General features: G+C 39.6%; 1 protein-coding gene across 2 annotated transcripts in view; it reads left to right on the forward strand.

The window, feature by feature from the left end:
• The first annotated feature begins 871 nt into the window (after positions 1-871).
• Positions 872-21,447, forward strand: part of selenon (selenoprotein N) — a 53,739-nt gene continuing 33,163 nt past the window's right edge. The window contains exons 1-9 of one of the 2 annotated variants that reach the window (XM_028819370.2): positions 872-1,143; positions 8,092-8,189; positions 8,465-8,596; positions 9,812-9,955; positions 10,120-10,222; positions 11,401-11,503; positions 13,275-13,348; positions 18,841-18,901; positions 18,979-19,051. In XM_028819370.2, coding sequence (XP_028675203.1) covers positions 992-1,143; positions 8,092-8,189; positions 8,465-8,596; positions 9,812-9,955; positions 10,120-10,222; positions 11,401-11,503; positions 13,275-13,348; positions 18,841-18,901; positions 18,979-19,051 — 940 coding nt within the window. In that variant the 5' untranslated portion in view covers positions 872-991. The remainder of the gene's footprint in view (positions 1,144-8,091; positions 8,190-8,464; positions 8,597-9,811; positions 9,956-10,119; positions 10,223-11,400; positions 11,504-13,274; positions 13,349-18,840; positions 18,902-18,978; positions 19,052-21,447) is intronic. The other variant, XM_051919085.1, reaches the window with a different exon arrangement.

Here is a 21,447-nt window from a genome sequence, read left to right on the forward strand (position 1 = left end):
ACAGTGCATATTAATTATTATGCTTCAGTTACCTTGTGCTACTGAGTTCCTGAATGGGTAGCAGCAATTTTAGATTTTTATTTTCTCTCAGCGTCAAGCCTTTTGTTCAGTATTGTTTTCTGTCTCCCTGAAAACCTAGCACCGGTTTAAAGTGCATGGACTGGAGAAATTGGGGGTGTTTTAGGAAGAAGTCTGTGGGTGTAGATAATGCAGTGCAGGATTTCACTGCACACTTTTAAACGGACTGTTGCCAGACGTGTACTCTAGTGTGAGAATCATGTCTGGCCCTGTGAGACTAGGCTGTACTATGGCCTGATGTTAAGGGTTTCTAAGCAGGCATAAAAGTCATGCAGCTCATTAAACTAAAAGTCTCATTTGCTGCATTCCCTGCAACATACATGACACCCTCTGCCTCAGCACAAGGGTAGGATTAAAATCTCAGTTATCATTACTATAAAACCTATTTCCAAAACATAATACACAAAAATGGAAGCAGGTACTAAATAGCACTTGATTTCAGAATTCTAAAAAAAGACTGTTGGCAAATCACCTTGACCAACGAACAGGCTGTTATTAAAAAAATGTGAGAATATTTGATGGAAACTGCTCCTTAATGAACACACAAACTCTGACGTGTACATCACTTTTAAAACTGGGACGACCGTTAAAATTAAACTGCCGGCACAGAGGTATAAAGGTATTAAGAGCACATTATGCTCGTTCAGTTCAAACTCTTCGGCCATGGAGACACCTTAGGACTCAGCACGACCTACCCAGTTAGCTTTAGCACTAAACACATTAAGTGTGCCTTTGTTTTGTGCTGCTCAGCCTCTGGTTGACAAACACGTCAAGCTCCGCTATCCAATTAGCGCTAGCAAATGGGAAAGCCTCGTGTGATCAGCGTAACGATAGGCTGTAAACAACAAGGTAGTCTTGCCCTCTACCTTTGACGTCATTAAGGAACGCCCACTTTTGAGAATTTCCTTGAAAAATGTGGCACGCGGTAAAGACCCTAAATGCACACAATGGATACGTGTGTGCATTGATAGCGAAGGTTGCCAGGTATTCGGTGTCAGCGGCTCTCCGAAAAGAGAGCGTTGCGTTGGTCTACAAGAGCCATGGAGACCCGATGCAAGTTCTTAAGTAAGTTCTAATCCGTCGAAGTATTTTCGTTGAGAGCTCTTTCGTTTCAGCTAACCGCATGCTTGGCTTTCAGTAAATAACACCTTCACCTGCGTTCTAAATTAACACACATCCGGTTTCCGCCGAAAGTGTCCCCGTGTGCTACCTCCTACATGTATCCGGGCGGAAGAATACGGCAGAATATTTAATCCCGCCTGGTGTTTATATGCCTGATGGTAGAATTTATTACCGATAACTGAAAAATACGGGAACGGTAATTTCTTTAATATGTTAATGTGATTTTATACTTCAAGGTTTGACGACTACAAAATCAAAGATAACATTTCCAATCCGATTAATTGGAAATTCTGCTTCAAGTGACTTTGCGCGACGTGTTCTGTTTATCTTGTGTTCAAATTAAACAGTCAAACTTCAATTTTTAATTTGGTTACCTTAAAATGTACACTGAACAGTGATTATTTTAGTAAAGGTTTTAAAAGATTTCATTTCATTTGCGTACTACTTTATTATTAACATAGGCCTGCAAAATTAAACTAATAAAAATTGTGTTAATTGTGAATATTTATTTTTATTTGCATCCATGAACACAATTAAAAATAGACAAAAAAGCTGAAAAGTTTTTAATTAAAATTTAGCAAATTAAATGACCTATTTATGTACACAATGTTGATCTAAATCAAATTAAGATGAAAATATTTATTTTTTTAAATATATGTAAAGAAAACAACAGTGAATATTCAATGACTTGCATGTAACTTTTGTAGTTTAGTTTTTTTGATCAAAAACTTTGTTTAGTGGCCTGCTGTCTTTGGTGCATCCTTATGAATCGTCCATCAGCAGTCTGCCATCATAATAACATCTCCTCATCTCTGGTACCTTCTTTCCATGTGTTTGATGTCAAGTTGAAATCTTTCACTATACTCTTCACTTACTACTCGAACATTTTCAAGGAAAAAATTCCAAAAAGTGATGTTTGACACTCCCAATTCCAGAAACTTAATTTTTTGTCACTGTTTCTTTCCCATTTGGATCTTAATTGTTACCCAAAGACTTTAAAGTAACTTCTTTGAATGATGCCCAGGCCTCTGTTTCCAAGGTCATTAATCACACCATCAGATTGTGTGTCAACAATCGGTTTTCTAATATCAGGTCTGGCAAAAATGCCCTCTTTCAATTTCACCTCCAACAAACCTGGAAACTTTCAGCACAGATCCATAAGACAGACTGCTCTCTAGAGCATATCTCCAGCAAACCTCATAGTCCACGGGGACTCCTGTCTAATCTCGTCTATCAACCTGTCCATCACCATTGCAAATAAGAAGGGGCTCAGAGCCGATCCCTGATGTAATCCCACCTCCACATTGAATGCATCCGTCGCTCCTACCGCCGACCTCACCACTGTTACACTTCCCTCGTACATATCCTGTACAACTCTTACGTACTTCTCTGCCACTCCTGACTTCGTCATACAATACCACAACTCCTGTCGAGGCACCCTGTCATATGCTTTCTCTAGGTCCACAAAGACGCAATGCAACACTAGCCTTCTCTATACTTCTCCATCAATACCCTTAGAGCAAACATCGCATCTGTGGTGCTCTTTCTTGACATGAAACCATACTGCTGCTCACTAATCATCGCCTCTTTTCTTAACCTAGCTTCCACTACTCTTTCCTGTAACTTCATGCTGTGGTTCATCAATTTTGTCCTCCTGTAGTTACTACAGCTCTGCACATCCCCCTTATTTTTAAAAATCGGTACCAGTACACTGCTTCTCCACTCTTCAGGCATCCTCTCACTTTCTAAGATTTCATTAAACAATCTGGTTAAAAACTCCACTGTCATCTCTCCTCAACACCTCCATGCTTCCACAGTTATGTCAACAACAACAACATTTATTTATATAGCACATTTTCATACAAAAAGTAGCTCAAAGTGCTTTACATAATGAAGAAAAGAAAAATAAAAGACAGAATAAGAAATTAACATAGAATAAAAGTAAGATCCGATGGCCAGGGGGGACAGAAAAAACAAAAAAAAACTCCAGACGGCTGGAGAAAAAAATAAAATCTGCAGGTGTTCCAGGCAACGAGACCGCCCAGTCGCCTCTGGGCATTCTACCTAACATAAATGAAATAGTCCTCTTTGTAATTAGGGTTCTCACGAAAGGACTTGATGTCATCTGGACCAACGGCCTTTCCATTCTTCATCGTCTTCATAGCTGTCCTTACATCCTCCTTGTTAATCCGCTGCACTTCCTTATCTCCAAATCATCCAACCTTCTCTTTCTCTCATTCTCTTCATTCATCAGCCCCTCAAAGTACTCTTTCCATCTGCTCAACACACACTCCTCGCTTGTGAGTATGTTTCCATCATTCCACCACCAGGTTTCCTTTTCCTCTTTCCTCTGTTCAGATGTCACACTAAGCACCCTTCTTGCTGTCACCCTTACTACTTCTGCTGTAGTTGCCCAGCTTCCTGGTAACTCTTCACTGCCACCCAGTGCCTGTCTCACCTTCTTCCTAAACTTAACCATGCAGTCTTCCTTTTTCAGCTTCAACCATTTGATCCTTGGCTCTGCCCTCAATCTCCTCCTCTTCTTGATCTCCAACTTCATCCTATGCTATCCATCCTATGCTGCCTAACTACACTTTCCCCTGCCACCACTTTGCAGTCTTCAGTCTCCTTCAGATTGACTCTTCTGCATAGGATATAATCTACCTGTGTGCATCTTCCTTCACTCTTGTACGTCACCCTGTGTTCTTCCCTCTTCTTAAAATACGTATTCACCACAGCCATGTCCATCCTTTTCGCAAAATCCACTATCGTCTGACCTTCTTCATTCCTCTCATTGACGCCATACCTACTGTGGTGGATGGTCGGGGCCCCTTGGTTTTCAGTGGGGCCACGGGTTATGAGCATGGAGGCTTAGCCCTGTTGGAACCTGTGGCCATCGCCAGGAGACGCATGGACCTTTACAGGGCCTTATTTGGTCATGCTTCCACCACACCCGGAAGTGTGGCCGGAAGAAGCTCGTTAGGCAGCTGGAGTCCATCCAGGTGCCTTATAAAAAGGAGCCACCTCACTCCATAAGTGGCCAGAGTCGGGAGGAGTGGACGCCTAAAGAGGAGTGGAGGGAGAAAGACTGGCAAGAAGGGACTGAATGGTGTTGGTGTGTTGCGTTGTGTAGGTAAAACTGTAAATAAACGTGTGGAGTGTGGTAAAACCTGTCTCCTGCCTGTTTGTGTCTGGGTTAGGGTGGCGGTACACCCCCTAGTGGCTCACACTATCCATCACCTCCTTGTCTCCTGTGTTCCCTTCACCCACATGTTCATTGAAATCTGCTCCAATCACCACTTTCTGTCCCTTGGGTACACTGTTCATCACTTCATCCAACTCGCTCCAGAAATCTTCTTTCTCATCCATCGTACACCCAACTTGCGGGGCATATGCACCAACAACATTTATCATCACGCCTCCAATTTCCAGCTCTGTCCGACACTCTTTTCACCTCCAAAACACTCTTGATATACTGTTCATTCAGAATAACCCCTACTCTATTTCTCCTCCCATCCACACTATAGTAGAACAGTTTGAATCCACATCCGATCCACATGGCCTTACTCCCCTTCCATTTAGTCTCTGGCACGCACAATATATAAACCTTCCTTCTCTCCATCATATCAGCTAACTCTTTCCCCTTACCAGTCATACTGCCAACATTCAAAGTTCCTACCCTCCGTTCCACTCTCTTTACCTTCCTCCTCTCCTCTTTCCTCCAGACATGTCTCCCACTTGTTCTTCTCCTTCTTCGGCCAACAGTAGCAGAATTTCTGCCAGCACCCTGTTGCTTAACACTACTGGTGGCGGCTGTTGTTAACCTGGGCCTCGACCAATACATTTTCGAAAATTGTATTGTTGTCCGCATATTGATCTGGCAAAATTTTACACCGAATGCCCTTCCTGACGTAACCCTCCCCATTTATCAGGGATTGGAACCAGCATGAAGAAACACATTGGTTTGTGTATCCCCTGTGGCTGGGTTTGACAAACTGCTTATTAAACCAAGCTTAACTCGAAGCAGTGGTATCAGCACTTTATCTGGAGCTATCTATCTATCTAAAGTGTAATATTTGACCCTTAATACTGTGATCTGGCTAAAGAATGTTACATTCCTAATTTAAATTGCATGTTTGCATTAAAGTCACAGATTTGGCTGCAACTTCAATATTTAAATGTTGTTGAAAAACTATACCTCTGTAATGATAACTGAGGCTCCCAAAATCCAAGATGTCATGTCTTTAATTTGCATCATTTGTTTTTTTTTTATATTGGATGCTCAAAAATATTTGACCATAGGTAGTTTGCAATACTATATGCTAGTTTCTGTTGTTATGTTTGTGCAACAATACATATACATTCAGTTGCCACTTTTTATTAGATACAGTATATCAATTTAGGACCTAACTGGTGTTACTTTTGAATCCAGGATTCATCCTATGCTGTAATTATTCAAGGCAAAGAATCATCAAAGTGCTGAAAACATTTTGTAAAGATTTTAGGTGATGCTGACTTAAGGGCACTTGGTTCCAGCACATTCATTATGCTAACCTGTTATTCCATTACATCCCAAAGGTGCTCAAATGTGTAGACATCTGAGGACTGTGCAAGCCGTTGGAGTAAACTAAACTTACTTTCATGTTCATGGATCCAGCTTGTGGTGAAGTGGGCTTTGTGCCATGACATAATGTCTTGCTGGAAGTACCCATTTAGAAAAGGGCAGAAATTAACTAAGAACTCTAAAATATTCCATTAATGCTTTTGGGTTATGTGGAAGTAGTAATCTGCAAGTTAAGTCAAGTAGTTGTATTTCCAAAATTATCTGCTTTTTAAAATGATTAATTTAGTCTAATTTGCTTTTAAGGAATTATATCAAATTATAAGGTGAGCTCAGTGTACAAAACTGATTGTAAGACACTGAAAATATGTGCTGATCAATTGGCAGGAGTCTTTCTGGACATTTTCAACCTTTCTTTACAACTTGCAATGGTCCCTGTCTGCCTCAAATCCTCCACTATTGTGCCAGTGCCTAAAAAATCAGCGGTCACCTGCCTTAATGATTACCGCCCTGTGGCTGTGACCCCAGTAATACTGAAGTGCTTTGAGAGAATCCTCCTAAAGTACATTAAGGATGCCATCCCTGCTGGATTTGACAACCATCTGTTGGCCTACAGGAGGAACAGATCTACAGAGGGTGCCATTTCAATAGTACTTCACACAGCCCTGACTCATCTGCAGTGCCCTAACACTTATGTTAGGATGCTCTTCGTCGATTTTAGTTCAGCGTTTTTACACCATAATCCTGGACAAGCTGGTACAAAAGCTTTATAATCTGGGTCTGTCCACATCGTTGTGTCTCTGGATCAGGGACTTTCCCACCAACAGACCTCAGGTGTTTCGAATTGGAGATCGTACATCAGCCACACTGGTTTTGATCACACTGGTTTTCTTTTATACTTATTATGTTTATTTTATTTATAGTGTATTGTGTATTTTAAGTATTCTGCCTTGAAGCTGAGCCCTACCAACAAAAAATTTTATGTGTATGCATAATGACAGTAAAGAATTCTATCTATCTATCTGGACACATCCGTTGTTGTCATTTTGATGCATTCACATGTCCTTCTAGAGTGGATGAATAAGTCTGAGCTCCAGGTAGCCTTTTTATGTATTTTTTTGATCAGAATCATTTGAAAGAAAAGTAGCACCTCTTCAGTAATAAGAAAATATAATCTTGCATTGTTTTTTTTTTGTTTTTTTAAAGATAAATACATTATCAGGTTGAATATGTTGCTGCTATTATATCTTTTTTAATCATTTTTTTAAATTATTATTTCTATTCTTTAAAGAATGAAAGTAGATATTTTCACTGCAAAAGAGGTTTCTGAAAGTTGGCTTAAGACCTACTTGTTTTCTTTTGCCATTTACTATGTATAATGGGATTGTGGTGGATATTATAATTGGTTGTTTTATTAATCTGCTTCTGCATGATTGTTTGCATTGTGTTTATTTTAATGCTTCTTTGTATAGCACTTTGGCGCAACCTTTGTTGTTTTAAATGTATTTTTATAAATAAATAATCTAATCTATTAACTGAACCTGCATAGGCTACCTTGTAATTCTATTCAGTACTTCACAATAACTACACTTCTATGTTATGCATGTTATTATTACATAGAAAGTACAAATGTTGTGCCGTTTTGTGTATATGAATGTCTGCTTGTCAATGATTGTCCTGTCAATGTCGAATTTCTATTGAATGTTTAAAATATTAATATATAACCCGTGCAGGAGAATGTTTACATATAGGTATGCTGATACTACTTTGAAAGTAAAACATTTTTTTGTTTATTATTGTCTGTTGTACACCTTGTGAGCTGTACTGTAATGAGTATTGTGTTTTGTAAAGTGTTATGACTCCCAATCAAAGTGTTGTGCAAGTTTGTAGTTCATAATTTTATTTATATTTCTGATTCAACATAAGGTAACCTTCTCAAACCAACTTAATCCTGACACGCCAGGTTACAAGGTTTGAACCGACACATTTGTGGCAGGGCCCAAGCTCACTCAAACAAAATTAGAGTGCCAATTATTTATCAAACAGATATTTGGGATCTTTTTGGGGGCACTCTATTTAGGCACAGGAGGAGTGTGCCAAATCCACACATACAGTGACAAAGCATGACATTCCAGTACACTGGATCCATGAGACAGCAGTGCTAACCACTGCACTACTGTGCTGTACATATATGCAATTAATGTATTTTTTGGCTGATTTGTAAAGAAATGTGTTTATAGTGTAACTGCAGCAAGGAAATTCAATATAATGTGTCTATGAATGTTGTAGAAATTGCTCAGACACTAATAAATGTAATATGTAATCTCCAGGCTTCAAAAACTAAACCTTCCTGCCTTGGGAGATTCAGAGGTGTTGATAAAAATGCTGGCAGCCCCAATCAACCCAGCTGATATCAACATGGTGCAAGGTAAGGCCTTTAGTGGGCAGTGGCATTTTGTTTGATTTGCGTTTCCTTTTTGTACAAAAGCCCTTGTGAAACAAATCTAGGAAAATGTGTTTTGCAGTAGGCAAAAACCAACTAAAACCAAACCAAATAAAAACCAAAAGAAATTGGATGTTGAAACTTCACTTTAGTCCAGTTCTTTAAAACTAAGGTAAGTTGAAAAGAGGCATGTTGCATTATTGTATGTGATTAAATATTGTTTAGGTAATAAGATTATAAATATGAGATTTATTCTACAGGAACATATGCTGTACTGCCAGAGCTCCCAGCAGTAGGAGGAAATGAGGGAGTAGGGCAAGTTTTGGAAGTTGGTGGTCATGTGACTTCCTTCAGACCAGGTGATTGGGTGATACCAAGAGATGCAGGACTCGGTGAGTATACAGAAAGCAAAAGTAATATAATTAATTTTTTTGTTCGTTAGAAGAGGAAAAACAAAGATCATGTGGATTTTAATAACCAAGCATAAAAGTGCTGAGGCACAATGAGTGCTTTTACATGCACATAAAACCACGATTTAACCTGGTTTCTTAAAAAAAAAAAAACATTTACATGTTCAGGTCCACATGGCAAAACATTGCAATGTCATAAAAATGCACTAAAAAAAGATTAAACATGATCAAGAGCTGCTGTGAATCTAAACACAAACGTGAAGCCTGCGACTCATGAGATTGAGCTGTGGATCTTAGCACTGTATTCTCAGCTAATCTGCATCATTTTTGTGATTTCTAAAATATTCAGACAGATTAGTTCAGCCAGGAAAAGGAATAATGTGATTGCTCAAGAATTTACCCCAGGACATTGATCTTTGTGGACACTTCCACCATTTTCTACATGTGTCTACTGGATATACAGATGTGTGAAGGAAAGACATGCGCAAGCAAACTGAGTGCAACAGACATACAAAGACTATAAACTCCTCAACTACAACACGGTTAAGGGTTTAAGAGTTACTTGTGGAGAAATTTGTGCATGTTAACCCAGTTTCTTTAACCATAGCAAAGGTATACATGACATTTTTAAAACCAGGTTTCTGTGAATAACCAGGCTATTACATCACAGATAAACACACTTAGTGTCTTACGATTTTCATTGCTGTAAGCTGTTAGATTTGTTATTGATAAAAATGGTTAGTGTTAAGACTACATATTTTAATAGATTACTTTTTTAATAGTCACATAAAGGAAAAAAGATAATAGTTTGCTCTGTCTAAGCATGTTATTTTGCAATCTACTACAAAAACATTCTTGTGTTGACATTTTAAGTTCCAAAGTACCACATACACAAGGTAGTAAATAACAGAATGCCAGTACATCACAGAGCACACTCATGCAAATATCTATGCTCATTCAAGTTGGGTCCATTGAGAGTCGTCAATTAATATAAGACATGTTAAAGGAAAATCTGCAAACCCAGAGAAAAACCCCTGCAGACATGGGGAGAACTTGTAAACTCCAGGTAGACAGTATTACAACCATTATTAGGCTTCAAAAATCGCATTATTAATGGTTTTACAGTTGTCATCCTCCTTTTCTAGTAGTTCTGTTGCTGTTTTTCTGAATATGCTATTAATTAGAGTCTGTTCATAGGTACATGGAGAAAAGAGTTAGTTTTGAAAGAACACGCCCTTCTTCGGGTTCCCAGTGACATCCCACTGGCATGTGCAGCTACACTTAGTGTCAACCCCTGTACTGCCATCAGAATGCTGTCTGACTTTGAAAATCTGCAACCAGGTAGGCAACATAACCTGTCAATTATCCTCCAAAATGAAGGATTTATTCAGCAGCTTCTATTAGAGTACCTTAAGGACCGTGACATCTTTCTTTTTTTCCTTCTATATTGCATATAAGGTTTATAAGAGTTTCCACCAAAAATATAAAAAAGCATTTCCTTTCAGGTAATTCAGTGATACAGAATGCTGCCAACAGTGGCGTAGGCCAAGCGGTGATTCAGATAGCAGCAACCAAGGGTATCAAAACCATTAATGTTGTTAGAAACAGGTGAGAATTTATTTGTTTTATTTGAAAGTGTTTGTTATGAGATAGATACCTTTTTGAAATCGTGACAATTATTTATATTTTAACTGCATGGGTGCAAAGCATGTCTATTTAGGGCATGCAATCAAGCTTTATTGAAGAAATGCAGTTTTAAGTTTACAATTACACATTCTTCCATGTATTCATTTTGTAACAACAACAACAACAATGTATTTGTACTTCACATTTTCATACAAAGGATGAAGATCAAAGTGCTTTATAAGATGTCAAAGAAAAATAACAATAAAAGAAAAACAAAGTAGAAACGGATAAAAATAAGAATGAATAAATTTCATACAAAAATTTAAAGATAAAAATCAAATTGGTACACATTTACATAACATATATATATGCAGGAAATAGAAAAAGCAGAGTCCATGTTGATTTACACAAAAAAATACAATTTACTTTGGGGAAAAATGTTTATAGAAAGAACAGATATTAGTAAGATATCCTATTGAGATTTGCTGTTGAAATAATTAGAATAAATAAAAAACATGTAAAAAAAGTGAAAGTATGCAGAGTAATATTATCCATGAATTCTGTCTTGGGCTTAAAAGAATATGGGTCATTTGGCACAAAAAAGACGTGTATAAAGTGTGTATCATCTGCATAGCTATGGAAATGGATGCTGTTTTATGATGATTTTAGCCAAAGGGAGTATACAATGTACAGCAATCACTGAAGACAACCCATATTAATTATGCCGGACAATTGTTGCACATTTAACAACATATGGAAAAGAGGCACATTTTTAAAAACTATGAATATTTATGACTTAAAAGTTCCACACTTTTACTACATTTGTAAAAACCGGTGCACCAGGTGATGAATTTTAAAAGGAACAAAGTGCCTTGTGATAGCATTCTTTGTGACAGGCTATATATAAAATACTGTTTATTATTTTTTGGCATGTTTTGAACCTATTAAATGAGCACTTAGATTTCTAGTTACTAAGTCAGAGAAGAATGCCACCTCTCCATACAGTCATCTTCCTCATGCAAAGCTTCCAGCAATAGCCACACTGAACTTGGAATCAGGAGATAAAATTGAAGAAAATTTTACTGGCAAACTAAAAATAAATTTTTTTCTCATTTCAATAACCATTACATTTCTGTTTTGTGTAACTTTCCAAACTCTAGGCCTAATTTTCAGACACTGACAGAATATCTGCAGTCATTAGGTGCTGATTATGTGATAACAGAAGAATCACTGAGAAAACCGGAGATGAAGGATATATTTAAGGTATTGTTTTAATTATATTTCCATTCTGAGTTCTCTTTCAGTTTTAAAGAAGTATTTAGCGGTTGTTACTATTGTAACCATGGGAGAAGGGTGTTAAGGATGGAGCTGCCAGGTAAGAGGAAAAGAGGAAGGCCTAAGAGAAGTTTTACGGATGTGGTGAGAGAGGACATGAAGGTGGTGGGTGTAACAGAGCAAGATGTAGAGCACAGGAAGATATGGGAAAAGTTGATCCGCTATGGTGACCCTTAATGGGAGTAGAGGAAAGAAGAAGAAGAAGACTATTATCATCATTATTGTTTCCCTGTGGGACAATTACATACAGTATCTCCTCCTTCCTTAAACTGTACAATATTTACTATATAGAATACATTTAGTATTGGGACCTTTATAGATTTTGACATTCCCACTATACTGTACATGAAACATTTGAATTTTTGTGCCCCAAATATATTCTTTCATGATCACATTCCTTTAGCTACATGCATGTTAGTGATTTTAGTAAAGCAAAATTGGCAGGCTTTTGTAACCTATCTAATGTTAAAACTATGCTCTATAGATGTGACAAAGATACTTTTTTATCTCTAAGTAATAACAGTGCTTTCAAAAAAGTGCTTCCCAAGACCACATGATATAGGTTTAGTAATTAGACATTTCAGTAAAAGTTAAATTTTATGAATGGAAGTCAACCCTTAATAAAAATACACATTTCATCAATGCATGTGAAAAATGGTCTAATACAACTCAAGACTGTACATTCTTTTCATATTTCTTAAGTCAGACTATCCAAAATGTACTTGGGTCAAACAATTTTGAGCAATGATGTAAGATGCCTTCTACTTGGGTTCAAGGGTTTTAGGAATTTCCCTGTTCAAATCTTATTTGAATAATGGTTTTTGTTACATCTCAAACAGTCTTGGAAGTCACCATTATACCAAATCCATAAACTGCACTGTTTGGGATAAGATAGATAGATATGAAGTGTACTATGTAATAGATAGAAAGAAAGAACGAACAAACTTTATTTGTTCCCAGGGGAAAATTTGGCTTCTTACAGAAGCTCTTTAAATAAATAAAGAGATAAATAAATATATACACACATATATGACTATAAAACAAGAAAATAAAAAAAAAACAATAAAAAAGAAAAGTTCTGACTTTGCTGCACAGTCACGTAACATTGTTGCTCATTAAATTATCTTTTGCACTAACCTATGTTAAACTGCAGTTCCATTGTGTTGCCTTGCTCAAACAGAAGACACCTAAATCGTCTACTATCACACAATAGGAAATACCGGTATGTCTTATTTTACTAAGAAAAAATCATATTCACTTTACATAAAACAGTCTACATATATTACTGGATTGGCAGACATTTATTAATATTGTTCTCAAATGAACAATAAATTTAAGTTAACCTTTTTAATTTAATGTTCTGCTCTATAAATGTATAGGGGAGGGGGTATGTGGACTATCTTGCTGGTGTATTATGTACTCATTGTAATGTAATTTCTAAAATCAATAAAGTATATTTTAAAAAGGAAAGTGTGGATGAATGGAAATGAGTTAATGAGAATCCCATTTGTTTCATAACTTTTTGTTTTCATAACGTGAAGAGTGAGGTTCAAATGTATTTACAGGTTTACTCTGATTTCTGTCCAAGTTCTGGATAAGCAGATGGAGAAAATGAATCATGAATTTAAATTATCATAGATTTACTATAAATAATAACTTCAAAAGTAATTACTCATGGATTTTTGCCATTTTTTTGTAGAACATTCCTCATCCTCGACTAGCACTGAATTGTGTGGGAGGGAAAAGTGCAACAGAGATGCTGCGGCATTTACAGTAAGTGTTAACAAAGTAAGATCTTTTAATTTATAGTAGTGCCAGTGTTTTGTCTTAATGTTGTAAATTAACTACTCCTACATACTGCAAAATTGGTTATTTAGTGGGAATATTCTATTACTAAAATAAGGCAGGCAATTTCAAAACATTGCTTCCTCCACTTTCTGCTTAAATGTATATCAATAGATTCCATACAGGAATTGAAAGAAAACTACAGAGGCAAATTATAAGTGTGTACACCAATAAATTCAGACTTTCAACTATGGTGTTTAGCCAAGTTTGAAAATGAAAATTTACAATTCAGACTCAAATTCTGTGTCCAATTTCAAGTAAATCTCTTTGGTTTTTGTTTAATAGATCTGCTCCATTGTTTCCATCCATTGTTTACCCTCTATGTCTTGATTTCAAACTTGTGGGGTCCTATTTTAGCTAAACTTATCAGAATTACAAGACATTACTGTTTGTACAAATAAGCAGTAGATTTCAGTAAAAATATTTAGCCTATGACATTTTTGTATATTTATTTTTCTGTTTATTACTGCTAGGATTCACATTCCCTTAATGTAAACTAATTTTTAAATACTGTTATGACATTCAACCTAATGGTTGTGACAGTTGCAGAACTCTGTGAACAAAACAGTAAATGGCTCTTAATCTATTTAACAAAATTGGTTCATTCCAACAAACTGAAGAAGAGGGAGTGATCAACAGAATTCAGCACAACACTCCAACTGCTATGAATGTGAGGCTCCACAAAACTCAAGAAAGTCTTCAATTTGAAAAAGCTTATTTAACACAAGAAGCAAGCTTTACAATTTGCACGGTCAAAATAAACCAGGCAGAAAATTGAAATTGGAGAGGGAAACCATATAAACTACTGGCCCCAATGACAAAAACAACGTTCTTGTATGATAAAACACTTTTATAATCAGAATCCTCAAAAAAAAAAAAAAAAAAAGACGACTCAAAAAACAGAATGAAAAATGTTTACCTGCAAGGATCAGACCAGAAAATTAACAAAAGAGAGACAGTGAGCCAAGAATGAAACATTACAAGGAATCCATATTACTAACCGAGAATGGTAAACCGGAAGGCACGGATGCAGGTACACGGCGATGGGACCAGGAGACATAGTGCGCAGGCGCCTACAGCGCGCGCCTCATAAACCACAAGCGAATTCTGATCCACCACGAACGAAGGAGTCACAGCCCCGAGAATGGTAAACCAGAAGGCACGGACGCAGGTACACGGCGATGGGACCAGGAGACATAGTGCGCAGGCGCCTACAGCGCGCGTCTCATAAACCACAAGCGAAGTCTGATCCACCGCGAATGAAGGAGTCACAGCCCAAAAACGAAAGAGCTCAACTAACATGAATAAAAAATGAAGCAACAACGCGCCCATAGCTAACGACTAACGACACAGCCACACAAAAAAGAGGATTCTGCGCTGCACCCCAGAGTCAAACGGAAGAGGCTACAGAGGCCCCACAGGTCCACAAAGATAGTACGAAAGGCGCAGGCGCCTACAGCGCACTTCTGAACTAAACGTCCACACTACACAGCATGGTCCACGCGCTTCTAACACACCGCAAGCATAAACACGAGATAGTACAGAAACCCCACAGATCCGGACTCCACAACATATGTGAATCACATTACAGTAACCAGAGAAAGTACGGAGTCCCCAAACGTCCACAAAACACAGCATAGTCACACCCGAGATAGTACAGAGGGCACATGCGCCTATACACCGCAAGCGAAGGAGCCACAGCTCAGAAACGAAAGAGCTCAACTAACGTAAATAAGTGATTTTAACAGTAAGTGCAACTATCCATATTACTAACAGTAAACAACGTATAACTAATGGAGTCACGGTCACGGCTCCAAAACGAGAAACACCATTAACCCGGCCAGATTACCACAACACAGTCTTAACCTTAAAGTCGGGACAATAGTCGTGCTATTATTTTGCCATGACAATCAACAAATCCCAAGGACAGACCATGGACAGAGTCGGCCTTTACCTCTCTGAGCCTGTATTTAGACATGGACAACTCTATGTCGCCTTCTCAAGAGTTCGGCATTCATGTGACGTTAACGTTAAGATTATAATAACTCCATACCAAGGAATACTCATTCAAGGACACACACCATCTTTACTACAAATGTTGTGTATAAAGATATCCTATGTACGTCATCTACACCTTTACACTCCAATATATCACATACATAGATCTGCGCAAACTCAAAAGACATTCTATATTTGCATAACATAACAATTACACTGCTATTCTCATTTACATATATTACATGGACCTACAGATATCGTGACAGTGGACATGATACATATGTAACAATTACCGAGACAGACAATAATCTCTTTCAAATGTATTTCGGGTTACCCAAGACCAGGGGTTGGCGAGCGAAGCAAGCAGGGGGCGGAGCCCCCTAGTAATCAAAGAATCAAAAGCCAGAAGATCAACAAAACTATGAAAAACACAGAAATCAAAAGGCAGAACAGAACAACAATAAGGAGCCTAATGCCACAGCACTGAGGCTTCTGCAGATTTAAATAGGGCTGGGGGTGGTCCCACAACTCCAGTCTCAGGGGGGCCCCATCCCTTTAGGCCCAACATAGAGAGAACAAGTACTATCACAATAACTACCAGAATTTACGTAACATATGAAATCCTTACTAAACAAGATAACATGAATAAAATAATTATATAATACAAAAAGAATTAAAACAAAAATGTATTCAGAGACAAAATTTACACAAAGGACAACAAAAACAATAAAGAAAAGATTCTTGAGCCAGGGATAAAATCCTGGCTTTATCGTCACACTAGTATAAGGACAGAATATTAAAAACTATCTGTCCTGTCAGCCCAGTTTACTCCCCTTATTTCTATTCAGTTTGTCCTTTTAAACTGTTTTTTATGAGACAACTCGGAGCGCTAACTGAAATTTATAAATATAGTACACAAACATAAAAATCCATAACCATCTGTCATTTACAGTGGTGTGAAAAACTATTTGCCCCCTTCCTGATTTCTTATTCTTTTGCATGTTTGTCACACAAAATGTTTCTGATCATCAAACACATTTAACCATTAGTCAAATATAACACAAGTAAACACAAAATGCAGTTTTTAAATGATGGTGTTTATTATTTAGGGAGAAAAAAAATCCAAACCTGTGTGAAAAAGTAATTGCCCCCTTGTTAAAAAATAACCTAACTGTGGTGTATCACACCTGAGTTCAATTTCCGTAGCCACCCCCAGGCCTGATTACTGCCACACCTGTTTCAATCAAGAAATCACTTAAATAGGAGCTGCCTGACACAGAGAAGTAGACCAAAAGCACCTCAAAAGCTAGACATCATGCCAAGATCCAAAGAAATTCAGGAACAAATGAGAACAGAAGTAATTGAGATCTATCAGTCTGGTAAAGGTTATAAAGCCATTTCTAAAGCTTTGGGACTCCAGTGAACCACAGTGAGAGCCATTATCCACAAATGGCAAAAACATGGAACAGTGGTGAACCTTCCCAGGAGTGGCCTGCCGACCAAAATTACCCCAAGAGCGCAGAGACGACTCATCCGAGAGGTCACAAAAGACCCCAGGACAACGTCTAAAGAACTGCAGACCTCACTTGCCTCAATTAAGGTCAGTGTTCACGACTCCACCATAAGAAAGAGACTGGGCAAAAACGGCCTGCATGGCAGATTTCCAAGACGCAAACCATTGTTAAGCAAAAAGAACATTAGGGCTCGTCTCAATTTTGCTAAGAAACATCTCAATGATTGCCAAGACTTTTGGGAAAATACCTTGTGGACTGATGAGTCAAAAGTTGAACTTTTTGGAAGGCAAATGTCCCGTTACATCTGGCGTAAAAGGAACACAGCATTTCAGAAAAAGAACATCATACCAACAGTAAAATATGGTGGTGGTAGTGTGATGGTCTGGGGTTGTTTTGCTGCTTCAGGACCTGGAAGGCTTGCTGTGATAGATGGAACCATGAATTCTACTGTCTACCAAAAAATCCTGAAGGAGAATGTCCGGCCATCTGTTCGTCAACTCAAGCTGAAGCGATCTTGGGTGCTGCAACAGGACAATGACCCAAAACACACCAGCAAATCCACCTCTGAATGGCTGAAGAAAAACAAAATGAAGACTTTGGATTGGCCTAGTCAAAGTCCTGACCTGAATCCAATTGAGATGCTATGGCATGACCTTAAAAAGGCGGTTCATGCTAGAAAACCCTCAAATAAAGCTGAATTACAACAATTTTGCAAAGATGAGTGGGCCAAAATTCCTCCAGAGCGCTGTAAAAGACTCATTGCAAGTTATCGCAAACGCTTGATTGTAGTTATTACTGCTAAGGGTGGCCCAACCAGTTATTAGGTTCAGGGGGCAATTAGTTTTTCACACAGGGCCATGTAGGTTTGGATTTTTTTTTCTCCCTAAATAATAAAAACCACCATTTACAAACTGCATTTTGTGTTTACTTGTGTTATATTTGACTAATGGTTAAATGTGTTTGATGATCAGAAACATTTTGTGTGACAAACATGCAAAAGAATAAGAAATCAGGAAGGGGGCAAATAGTTTTTCACACCACTGTAGATGCATAAGCACACAGTACCCGGTTATTTCCACTTCTTACCTTCCACTTTCTCCTTGGCTCCACTCCCTGCCACTACAATTCTCCACCCATCACCAAACTAATGCTGTAATTGAGTGACCTTTAAAACTCCATTAGTCCTCAGTTTGGGGGCAATCTTTAATTGACAACACTTCAGTGGTCAAGGGAGGTTTGTAAGTTCTAGCCCTTTGGTGACCCAGCAACCATGCCACTACTAAGCTCTAACCTGCCTTTAAAGGACCAGGCCTACATGTAGACATTGCATCATTCCACCTAGTATCCTGGTGGGAAAGTGGAGACTTCTTCATAGTTTACTAGACCATCTCTTGCTGAAAGATTCATAGTCCTGGTAAGAGCCATTTCTTATTCTGTACCATCCGTGTACCTGTTTTGCCCTTCAGTCCCTTGACATTGAGGCAACTTGTTACATGCTGACAGAACCAGTAGCATATTTTACAAGATATAAAACATTTCTTTTTTTGTAAATTGAACATTTATAATCTGAACAGCTGGCTTATTGTTCAGACATCAGTAAGTCAAGTTAATGAATAGCTCTGATTTAATTTTTTAGCCATGTTACTTTTTCATAAAGTTGTAAGTAATCACTCTTTGGTTTATACAAAAAAGGAGAAAATCAACTGTCGTTATAGCACTTCCAGTCTTTTACAGAATATTAAGCTAACATATTTTGTGCTCTGCATAAAAATTGGCAATCATAGACTTTAAATGCTTATTTAAAAATGTTTGTGTCATGTGATGTCTTTCTAGCAGGCCCTGTCACAGGGTGCTTTACAAAGTAACAGGTATTAAATTGCTTTGAATTTTTTTTATATATACTTATAGGCATGGAGGAACCATGGTGACATACGGGGGGATGGCAAAACAACCTGTCACAGCTCCAGTGGTAAGATATTCTGAACAGATCACCTTTAATTTGACTCCATGTCTGTATTAGAGCTAAAGTGGTGTTCATCACTTCAGAGTTCTTTAATCTTCAAGAATGTGAAGTTGTGTGGGTTCTGGATGACACAGTGGAAGAGAGACCATGAGCATGGTGAGTGGCCATTCACTGCTATTCATTGTGATGTGTCTATATGGTTGCGAAAACATATATTTAATCTATTTTAAATGCTTATGCTTTACAGTCAGTCAATCTTATTTTTAAAAGATATAGAATTAAATATGTAAATTAAAAATATAACTATATAACATTTTAATGGAATGTTACCTCTCTGGCGGGGAAGGAGCCTGAACTGGTGCGAGACGTTGAGAGGTACCGGCTAGATTTAGTCGGGCTCACCTCTACGCATGGTCTGGGCTCTGGAACTATTCCTCTTGAGAGAGGCTGGACTTTGTTCCACTCTGGAGTTGCTGTGGGTGAGAGGCGTCGGCCAGGGGTGGGCTTGCTTATGGCCCCCTGGCTCGAGGCATGTACGTTGGGGTTCTCCCCGTTGGACGAGAGGGTTGTTTCCCTACGCCTTTGAGTTGGGGGAAGGACTCTGACTGTTGTTTGCGCTTATGCGCCGAACAGCAGTTCAGAGTACCCAGCCTTCTTGGAGTCCCTGGAAGAGGCGCTGCGAGGTGCAGCTCCTGGGGACTCTATCGTCCTGCTGGGAGACTTAAACGCTCACGTCAGCAACGACAGTGAAACCTTTAGAGGCATGATTGGGAGGAACGGCCTCCCTGATCTAAACTCAAGTGGTGTTCAGTTGTTGGACTTCTGTGCTGGTCATGGATTGTCCATAACGAACACTATGTTCGAGCATAAGGGTGTCCACAAGTGAACTTATGATGTTCTGCTTTGTAATCGTGTCATCAGATCTGCGACCTTATGTCTTGGACACTCGGGTGAAGAGAGGGGCTGAGCTGTCAACTGATCGCCACCTGGTGGTAAGTTGGATCAGATGGCGGGAGAGGTTGCCGGACAGACCAGGCAGACCCAAACGAATAATGAGGGTCTGCTGGGAACGTCTGGCGGAGGAACCGGTGAGAAAGATCTTTAACTGGCAGAACTTCAACCTCATTCCGAGGGAGGCGAAGGACATTAAGTCTGAATGGGCCATGTTCCGAGCTTCCATTGTCGAAGCAGCAGAACGGAGCTGTGGCTGCAAGGTTGTCGGTGCCTCTCGTGGCGGCAAAACACGAACCCGGTGTTGGACACCCAAGGTTCGAGAGGCCGTCAAGCTGAAGAAAGAGTCCTATCGGGTCTGGTTGACCAGTGGGACTCCAGAGGCAGCTGAGGGGTACCGGCGGGCCAAGCGTGTGGCGGCATCGGCTGTTGCAGAGGCAAAAACTCGGGCATGGGAGGAGTTTGGGGAAGTCATGGAAATCGACTTTTGGTCGGCACCGAGAAGGTTCTGGCAAACCATCAGGCACCTCAGGAGGGGAAAGTGGTGCTCCACCAACACTGTGTACAGTGGAGATGGGCCCCTGCTGACTTCAACTGTAGACATTATTGACCGGTCGAAGGAATACTTCGAGGATCTTCTCAATCCCACCAGCATGTCTTCCTTAGAAGAAGCAGAGTTGGAGGACTCTGGGGGGGGCCCGTCCATAACAGGGGCTGAGGTCGCCGAGGTAGTTAAAAAGCTCCGAGGTGGCAGGGCCCCTGGAGTGGACAAGGTTCATCTTGGGTTCCTCAAGGCTCTGGATGTTGTGGGGCTGTCCTTGTTGACATGTCTCTGCAACATCGCATGGACATCAGGGGCAGTGCCTCTGGATTGGCAAACTGGGAAGGTAGTTCCCCTTTTTAAGAAGGGTGACCTGAGGATGTGCTCCAACTATAGGGGGATCATACTCCTCAGCCTCCCTGGTAAGGTCTATTCAGGGGTGCTGGAGAAGTGAGTTCAGTCGATGGTCGAATCTCGGATTCAAGAGGAACAATGCGGATTCCGTCCCGGCCGTGGAACACTGGACCAGCTCTTCACCCTGGCCAGGATCCTGGAGGGGGCATGGGAGTTTGCCCAACCAGTCCACATGTGTTTTGTGGATTTGGAGAAGGCATTCGACCGTGTCCCTCGAAGCATCCTGTGGGGTGTGCTCCAAGAGTACGGGGTACAAGGCTCATTGTTACGAGCCATCCAGTCCCTGTACAGGAGGAGCGGGAGCTTGGGCCGCATTGCCGGTAATAAGTCGGACTCGTTTCCTGTTGAGGTTGGACTCCGCTAGGGCTGCCCTTTGTCACCGATTCTGTTCATAAGTTATATGGATAGAATTTGTAGGTGCAGCCAAGGAGGGGAAGGGGTCTTGTTCTGTGACCTCAGAATCTCGTCTCTGCTATTTGCGGATGACGTGGTTCTGTTGGCTTCATCGGACAGTGACCTCCAGCTCTCACTGGAGCAGTTCGCAGCCAAGTGCGAAGCAGTGGGGATGAGAGTCAGCAACTCTAAATCCGAGGCCATGGTTCTCAGCCGTAAAAGGGTGGAATGCTCTCTCCGGGTTGGGAGCACA

Source organism: Erpetoichthys calabaricus, chromosome 14 (assembly GCF_900747795.2).
Source record: "Erpetoichthys calabaricus chromosome 14, fErpCal1.3, whole genome shotgun sequence".
Classification (NCBI taxonomy): domain Eukaryota; kingdom Metazoa; phylum Chordata; class Cladistia; order Polypteriformes; family Polypteridae; genus Erpetoichthys; species Erpetoichthys calabaricus.